Raw genomic sequence first — 9,499 nt, 5'->3', positions numbered from 1 at the left:
ACTGAGTACACAAATACAGGACCAAGTGAAAGTTCAGCAGGATTATATTACTAAAAATTAAAGAGCAACACAAACCAAAAAACAGATATACAGCAAAAGCCTTAACAATAGTGTAAGGTTGGTAGTAGCATCAGAGGGACTTTCTACATTTTGTATTTCTGAAATGCTGTGTTCAGATGAAAATAACATAAATGCTCCATCGGCTCTGTAAAATGCAATACCCGCTTCCTACTGCAGTTGGCACCCCGCTCTCGTTAGCTATCTGTTCACCAAGAATTTGTTCTCAAACGTGTTTATCCCAGTGGTAGTTGTTATTTAATTCAGAAGTTAAAAAACAAGTTTCCCCCTGTAAAACTGAAGCTGAATCAAACTCCTTCACTCTGTTTATGAGCTGGTACCCTGGCCCTAGATTAGATGATTGAGAAGTCAATACATGTTTATGTAATATTTTAAGTGAAATAAAAAGCACATAGCAACACACTCCATGATTCTTCCCTTTAACCAACTAGATCTGATCTCACTGATTAAGATGACTTTATTACTGGGACGACAAAAGTCATATTTTCATAAAAGATCAGGCACACTATATAACCTCCAGATTTTAAAACACCTATAGCAAACAAATTAGAGAACCTGATAACAGCAATGAAAAGGTGGCCCAAGGACAATTGAACTCAGTCACAATGAGTAAATTATTAAACTGAATTAACATGTGCTCAAAATTAAAAACCAAAATTGAAAATGAACAATGGCCAAGTTTTGTGTCTAATGGTCACAGAAATGATGGCTTCTAAATGTCAGCTTCAGTGAGACCTAGAAAATCACTACAGGCAATAAATTTCACTTTCACATCAAAGGGGAGCAAACCTGTAAAAGTTAACATTTCTCATATACCCAAACATAAACTAAATTAACCCCTTTGGCCAGGCATAGTGGTTCATGCCTGTAATCCTACCACTCTGGGAGGCCGAGGCAGAATTGCTGGAGCTCAGGAGTTCAAGACCAGCCTGAACAAGAGTGAGACCTTGTCTCTACTAAATATAGAAAAATTAGCCAGGTGTGGTAGCATGCGCCTGTCGTCCCAGCTACTTCAGAGGCTGAAGCAGGAGGACTGCAGGAGCCCAGAAGTTTGAGGCTGCAGTGAGCTATGATGATGCCACTGCACTCTACCCAGGGCAAGAGTGACACAGTATCAAAAAAAAAAAAGAAGAAACTGAACCCTCCTCCACACTCCCCCCTTCAAAAATAATTATTTTGTAACTCACTCAATGTAACATCGCCAATAAAGGGCAGGGCTGGGAATTGAATCCAGACAATTTGCCTCAAAGACTGCCCTCTTATCTATACACACTGCCTCTCAAAAACCCTATAGATTCTCTTCATTTTAAAAGAAATCTGAGTCTCAACAGTGAAGACAAAATTTAATCTCAAGCATCAAACTAAAGCCTGCCGTTTCCTTCACTACACATCGGTACTAATAAAATTTCTAATACAGAACAGAATCACTGAATAGAGGGGACCATCCTGGTACATAGGAGCACTGCATCCTGCCTTTAACCAAGGCTGTAAATTCAAACCCCAACCCCAACCATATCCTCCCCTCTAAAATCTAGCCCCTTACATGGGCTATGATGCCACATAACGCCAACAAGGGTATGTTAGGCAATGCTACAAAGCTCAAACTTGGATCTGCCAGGAAACACTGCATCCAATCAGAGGATGACAAGGTTGTTACCAGCTATTCCCATCGAAGCTTTAAGAGGCTCGAGGTCCAAGGACTTGAATATGGCCAGGCTCCTTTCACAGAACACACAACAGTAATGTACACTTCATTGAAAACTTTTTTATTGGCCTTTTGAATAGAAACGGGGATTATTTGCCAGGAAGGATGATCCCATCATACTGAAAGAGAAGAGATTTTATTTTTTCAGAACAGGAGGCAACAACAAAGATTGCAGCAATGGTTAACATTTGAGAATTCAAATCTGATACATGAACTTGAACTCTGAATCCCATATCCTTTCTGGACTAAACAGGAAGCTGGCTGGTTTTAACAACTGTAACCCTGTGCTCAACTCCACTATAACCTGAGAAAAGGGGACTCCTTTTAAAGCCCTAGTTCTGGATGTTCTTTTAAACCACCAACCCTGGAAGCCCCCACTTGCCGGGTTGCCCAGTTATTCTAAACAAGCTACCCATCAAACAGTACTGTATTGTGCACCCCCAAACCCCAACTCCATTCACAACACCGCACACCACCACCTCACTTGAGATAAATCAATCAGCTTTACCTTCTGCTGGAACCAGCGCATGGCCTCCTCTTTGCTGATTCTGTGTTTGGCCCCAATGCAGCCTGTCCTGCGCTTCTTGTCTGCAATGCTGAAACCTGGCCTACCCAGCACCTGTCCCAGGAATAACCAACAGTCACCTAGCCAGCTCAGAGTCAAGAGCAGATAGACAAACTCATACATTAGAAATTGATCTTCAAGAGTCACCTGGCAGCCCACAGAATCTGGAGAAAGACCCATGATCTCAGTCTCTGACAAAACTGTCATCAGCATTCTAGTCACATGGCCATACTATAGATTTGTTCCAGAGGCTGGAACGTTCAGCACCTTCCTCCCTCCTTCCCATTGGTGCTGAGGATCCTCCACTACTGCTCCCCAATCTCCAAAGCACGTTTGTTTTTAAAATTAACATTTAAAAATCTAAGAAATATTGGCTGGGCATGGTGGCTCACATCTGTAATCCTAGCACTCTGGGAGGCGAAGGCAGGAAGAGGCCAGGAGTTGGAGACCAGCCTGGGCAAGACCGAGACCCCGTCTCTACTAAAAAGAGAAAAATTAGCCAGGCCTCATGGCACTCGCCTGTAGTCCCAGCTACTCAGAAGGCTAAGGCAGGAGGACCCCTTGAGCCCTGGAGGATGAGGACACTGCACTCTACCCAGGGAAACAAAGTGAAACTCTGTCTTTAAAAAAAGAAAAAGAAGGCCGGGCGAGGTGGCTCACGCCTGTAATCCTAGCACTCTGGGAGGCCGAGGCGGGTGGATCGCTCGAGGTCAGGAGTTCGAGACCAGCCTGAGCAAGAGCGAGACCCCGTCTCTACTAAAAATAGAAAGAAATTATATGGACAACTAAAATATATATATATACACAAAAAAAAAAAAAATTAGCCGGGCATGGTGGTGCATGCCTGTAGTCCCAGCTACTCGGGAGGCTGAGGCAGTAGGATCGCTTAAGTCCAGGAGTTTGAGGTTGCTGTGAGCTAGACTGACGCCACGGCACTCACTCTAGCCCGGGCAACAGAGCGAGACTCTGTCTCAAAAAAAAAAAAAAAAGAAAAAGAAAAGGAAATTGAACCCTCCCCTCCTCACTCCCGCTTCATAGTAAAAATAAATAAAATAAAAACAAATCTACTGCAACATGTGCATTATACAAAATTTAAAACTGAGAAGCACACATGTGCACACATACACACAAAGATGTCCCCAAATGCCCTGTGAGTACCCAATTCTCATCACAGTTTGGATATTCAAATCTAATGAGGATGCCACCATCTTTCAGGGTCCATACTAGTCAAGACTTCTGGTTTTGGCCATTTAGCTTTATGGTTGGACCAAGACATTGCAGCAACACAAATGATCACTTCTACATTAAAAATCCCCATCTCGAGCAAACCACTGCATCACCCAAAACTGTTTCTATGTCCTCTGGCTAAATGCCACAGCCCTAGGGTCTAAGGGAAGGAGGGATGAAGGAAGAGCAGCCTTATTGCAGCCAACCCACGGGCCAAACGGAACACCAATACTACCTCGCCCAAAACTTTCAAATCACCAGCTGGATGAACAGTTTCCTTCATCCACCTTTAAGCCATGCTGGTGCTTTACAGATACGGGACGGTTAGCTTCACAATAACAAGGTCTTGTCCCTCTTGTTCAGTGCTATACCCTTGTGCTTGCCACATACACGGCACATCTTGGGGGAGAACACACAGGCACACAATACTCAAAGCTTCAACCCAGCATTTAAACATCAAGATAGCACATAGAAAACAAAGGAATAGAGATTTCCCTCTCCTCATAGAGCAGGAGTGTGAAAAGGTTAAATATCCATACCACATAGAAGTCCAGGCCGTAGATACCAATGCTTGGATCATATTTGATACCCAGATCGATGTGTTCCTGGATCCCAAATCCAAAGTTGCCAGTATCTGAGAAGTTATTTTTTCTTAATTCATATTCTCGCACCTGAGGAGAAAAATGCAGCAGTAATACTCCTTGTCACATTTAATTCCCCCCAAAATAACTTACTCAACTGGCAACATTCAGCACCCCAGAGCAAAAACAGTGTAGCTTGGCTGGGCTCTGATTTCCTCACTACACCAAATCACATCCCAACTATGGATTTTAAGGAACTATCCCAACTTCCAAAGGGCAAAAAAAAACCCAGAGAAAGCAAAGGCATTAAAATGACTTCCAGACATCTTTTAAACCACCAAAGAAAAGAATATAGTTTCACTATGAGTACAGAAAAGCCTTTTAAAAGCTTAAATACACATACCAGGGCACCAATATCACCCCATGAAGGGAAGAGCCTCACCTTTAGACCTTTCTCCAGGATTTCTTCTGCCTTGGCCCCTCTGACTGTGCAGTGGACGGCAATCTTCTCATTTCTCCTGATGCCAAAGGATCTGACAGTGTATCTAGCTGCAGACAGGGGAAGTACAAGGAGTCAGGAGTTGTCAAACTCCCACTGTACTCACCTCTTCCCCAGAATACCATCTCCAGACTGAAAGCGACATTAAGTATCCACCCACACTCACAAAGTGGTGATGTTCTAACCAGTGTCACCTATGCTGATTAATCAATTTCATCTACAGCTGCAGTCCCCAATCCCTGGTACCGGTCCATGGCCTGTTAGGGACTGGGTTGCAGAGCTCCACTGCCCACCTCCACACTTCCCATGGAAAAATTGTCTTCCATGAAACTTAGGAAGGGGGGACACACAGCAGGTGAGTGAAGCTTCATCTGTATTTACAGCCGCTCCCCATCACCGCCTAAGTTCTGCCTGTCCCCCCAGCCTCCCCAACCCCAGCTGTGGAAAAACTGTCTTCCATGAAACCAGTCCCTGGTGCCAAAAAGGTTGGGTACCGCTGATCTACAGCACAGAAAACACTTCCCAATTTCCAGTTATCCAACCATACTTCAGCAATTAAGAACTCTAAGTCACAGTGCTAAGTCTCAGGAAGGGCAAGTTCACAACCAGGGTAGGCCAAAGAGGCCACTAATAAAATTATCACTGTGTTCCAAACAAAACAAAACATTATTGATAACAGCTAACATTTGCTGAAACCTTATACATACTGCTATCCCTATATATTTTTTTTTGGAGACAGAGTCTCACTGTGTTGCCCTCAGTAGAGTGCCGTGGCGTCAGCCTAGCTCACAGCAACCTCAAACTCCTGGGCTCAAGCGATCCTCCTGCCTTAGTTTCCCAAGGAGCTGGGACTACAGGTGCACATCACAACGCCTGGCTAATTTTTCTATTTTTAGTGGGGGCGGAATCTCGCTCCTGCTCAGGCTGATCTCGAACTTCTGAGCTCAAGTGACCCTCCCGGCTCCGCCTCCCAGAGTGCTGGGATTACAGGCGTGAGCCACCGCACCAGGCCTGCTATTCCTATTTTACAGGTTAGGTTCTGAGGGATTAACTAACTTGGCAAGATCACAGTTGTTAACATCCTAGTTGAAAAATCTTTACTTTAAGCTAGTCTTAAAGACTGCTCACATACAATCTGGTATTCCAACCCCACGTTCCAATCTCAAAGGGTTGGCTCATGAGTTTAAAGGAATGCCAACTGTCACCTAAACAGGCTTGACGGCAGGTGAATTAAGAAACGACCGCGCAGAGTGGCCATCCCTGCCACTACTCACCTTTGGAAAACACAGGAGTCTGGCCTGTGAGCTGCTCCAACACCTTGGCTGCCCGGGTCAGTCTGTCTCCACTCTCCCCAACACAGATGTTGAGGCAGAGCTTGCGGATGCGAAGTTCCCGCATGGGGTTCTCCTTTTCACCTTGATCCTGCTGCAACAAGGAAGCGCAGCAGTCAAGACACTCAAGAAGCCGTCACAGCTGAGAACCCAGGGTTTTTATTACTTTCCATTTCCACAGCATATTTATTTCTGCTCATTTCAAATCGTAAAGGAAGCCCTAAGGGTGTAGTCAGTCCCACCGTGTTTCTCTGGGAGGGATCAAGGAAAAAGTCAGCTCGGGCTCTTCCTCCGCGCACGGGTGAAGAGAAACTCAGGACAAGTATTGAGTGTTAAAGTTACGCACACTGAGGATGAACCCCCAGGGGCTCAATGTGTAGGTAACGAAGAGCGCCCCCATTGTAAGACAGACTAAGGGGGGAAGGGAGAGGATAGAATTGAATTGCTGAGGGCACACGTGCTTATGCAACGTCCTGCACCCCGTTCGGAAGCTGTCTGCGGGCTGGCGCCTTCCTTAAGCAGAGTAACCGGCTGAGGTTCCCTAGCACTGGGCAAGCCTCAAGCTCTAGGGACCGGGAAAAGGCCCGGAGCCTGTGTCCCCGAACCTTCCGTTCGCTCCATTTCCCCTCGCCGCGGCCCGCGGGCCAAGCCTCTAAGCCGTCTGGGCAGCTGACCCGAGCCCGCTCCTAGGAGGACGGGAGGAGATGACAGGGTCCGGCCCTGTGCCCTCAACCCGCACGGCTCTGCCAGTTTTGGTCCGGCTGGCATTACGGGCTCCATCCTCTCGGGCCGCGGACGAGGCAGCCACAGCAGGCTCGGTAGGCCGTGGATGGCGACGGATAAAAGAAAGCGAACCTAAACGATAGTTACTCACCGCCATGATGGGAAACAGGAAGAGGGAATGGAACTTCCGACCCAGGGCCTTATGGGTCAAGAGGCGGGCTCTTTTCCCAGGCTCACCAGCGAGGTGAGAGCGAGAAAGAGAGGCGCGTCTGGCCCGGCGCAGTGCAGCGTTGGCTTCCCCCTTGTGGATCGTGCTAGCAACTGCAGGCGACGCGGCTGACGACCCGGACTTAGGTTTCCAAAAATAGTTTTTGACAGCTCGCTGAACTGGCACGTCCGAGTTTCCCGATCCCATTGACATTCTCCTTTCCTACACAGTATCAGGACCTAGTGGTTCTCGCGTGATGAGACTGCCAAAACGACATTAAATCAATTATGCAAGTTATCATGCAAATTTATTCTGTAACAATGTAAACAAATAGAATTTATACAAGTCCAACAGAGTGGTGGCTTGAGTGCTGAGCTGTGAAGACAGGTGGATGTTGGTCTTGTGTTGGCCAGCTAATAGCTAAATGCCCTTGGGCAAGTTACTACAGGTTGAGTATCCCTAATCTGAAATGCTTGGGACCACAGGTGTTTTGGATTTCGGATTTTGGAATATTTGCATATACATAATGAGGTGTCTTGGGGATGGGACGCAAGTCTAAACACAAAATTCATTTATGTTTCATATACTCCTTGTACACATTGTATACAAGGTAATTGTATACAATATTTTTAATAATTTTGTGCATGAAACAAAGCCTGTGTACATTGAACCAGAGCAAACATGTCACTCTCTCAGCCACCCATGTGGACAATCTGTGGTTGTTTGGCATCACCATCATTCCTGAGTCTAAATTTATATGCTACTGATAAACAATCATTTTCTTACACTTACTCACACTTAAGTACTTAGTAGTAAAACATATGATGTACCATTAATACAGTGAAAAAATGTGTTCAGGGTAACTAAGCAACACAGTAGCATCACCAGAATCCCTGCCTCAGCTGTTAAACAACAGCAACAGCCAACAACAGGGGGCTTTCAGTCTCCACCTACGACACTATGTTTTGATTAAAAGGTTACTGGACACTGTATTTAATCTTTTTAGGTAAGAAGAAACATCAGGAGCAGTTGCGTGACCAGGAGGTGGGCCCTTTAGGGATGAAGATGCATTCTGCCAGTGGCTTTTAAAAATGTTTCTTCCAGAGTCATCTGCTTCTTTAGCAATGGTTTTTGTCTTAGAAGTCTCTCTGGATTTACAAACCCACATAATTTCTTGTCGTGTGATGAATGCACGCTGCTCCAGTCCTTTAATAAGCCCATCACGCATTTTGACCATGTTGTCTATAGGCACTTTCTGCAACATTAGCAACATCTTCATTGTCGCTGTTATTACCATCACCTTGATTCAGAACCATTTTGGCTATTTCACCATCGGTCAATGAATGAACAACTGAAGCCTTACCATCTATGTTAAAAACTTCTTCAATAACCACGTTTTGCAGCTTACTGATGGACGCTGAAGGAATTTTTTTTTTTTTTTGCATATGTAAGTCCAGACAATTTTTTTCTTGCCTAACATACAAAATCCTTCAAGGTGACCACCTAGTTCATCATCATCACTGAACATAGTCGCAGGCCAGAGTTTGTACCAGCCATGCATGATTGTGTCTTTAGTCACTGCATTCCCAGCGTTGGCAACAGCATATATGGCATCCTTCATGCTAAACTTCTGAAAATCTTCCACACCCACACCTCTGTTCACTGCTGTTAGCATGCTGTTCAAAAAAGTGCTTTTATATTTACTCTTCATTGCTCTAAGGATACTCTGGTCACATGGCTGAATTAATGAAGTCACATTTGGAGGAAAGTACATGGCATAAACAGGTTTTTCGGTTTTTTTTTTTTTTTTTTTTTTTTGAGATAGGATCTCCTCTGTCATGCAGTGATGTCATCATAGCTCACTGCAGCCTCAAACTCCTGGGCTCAAGCAAGCCTCCTGAGTGGCTAGAACTAAAAGCACGTGCCATCATGCGCAGCTAACTTTTTATTTTATAAACATTATTTTTGATGGGAATTTCAGCTGGAGGATGATCAGAACAGTTGTCAAGGAATAACAATCTTGCAGTTGTCCCCAGTTTCCCTGAAGTTAGCAGGAGCCAAAAGTACAAAATAGCTGTGAAACCAATCAGTTAAGATATCCCTGGTGATCCTCGCCTTTTTGTTAGCATAATAATGGACTGGAAAGAAATTCACTCCGAGGTGGCTCACGCCTATAATCCTAGCACTCTGGGAGGCCGAGGCAGGAGGGTTGCTTGAGCTCAGGAGTTTGAGACCAGCCTGAGCAAGAGTGAGACCCCATCTCTACTAAAAATAGAAAGAAATTAGCCAAACAACTAAAAATAGAAAAAATTAGCTGGACATGATGGTATGTGCCTGTAGTCCCAGCTACCTGGGAGGCTGAGGCAGGAGGATCGCTTGAGCCCAGGAGTTTGAGGTTGCTGTGAGCTAGGCTGACGCCATGGCACTCTAGCCCAGGCAAAAGAGTGAGACTCTGTCTCAAAAAAAAAAAAAGAAAGAAAGAAAAGAAATTCACTCCTTGAAAACAGTGAAGACACAAACTTTTGCCTATCACAACAAGCTTACACTTATGCGTGCCTGCTGCATTAGCACATCTCAGCACA

General features: G+C 45.0%; 1 protein-coding gene across 1 annotated transcript; it reads right to left on the bottom strand.

The window, feature by feature from the left end:
- Positions 1-668: 668 nt before the first annotated feature.
- On the bottom strand, positions 669-6,080 carry RPL11 (ribosomal protein L11). Its single transcript, XM_069477460.1, has 5 exons — positions 5,930-6,080; positions 4,599-4,705; positions 4,115-4,246; positions 2,292-2,402; positions 669-1,902 (listed from the first exon to the last, which is right to left on the bottom strand). Exons 1-5 carry the CDS (start codon positions 6,051-6,053, stop codon positions 1,873-1,875), a joined length of 504 nt encoding a protein of 167 aa, XP_069333561.1. The 5' UTR covers positions 6,054-6,080; the 3' UTR covers positions 669-1,872.
- Positions 6,081-9,499: the final 3,419 nt, after the last annotated feature.

Source organism: Eulemur rufifrons, chromosome 8 (assembly GCF_041146395.1).
Source record: "Eulemur rufifrons isolate Redbay chromosome 8, OSU_ERuf_1, whole genome shotgun sequence".
NCBI lineage: Eukaryota > Metazoa > Chordata > Mammalia > Primates > Lemuridae > Eulemur > Eulemur rufifrons.
This window is presented reverse-complemented; position numbering and strand designations above follow the sequence as displayed.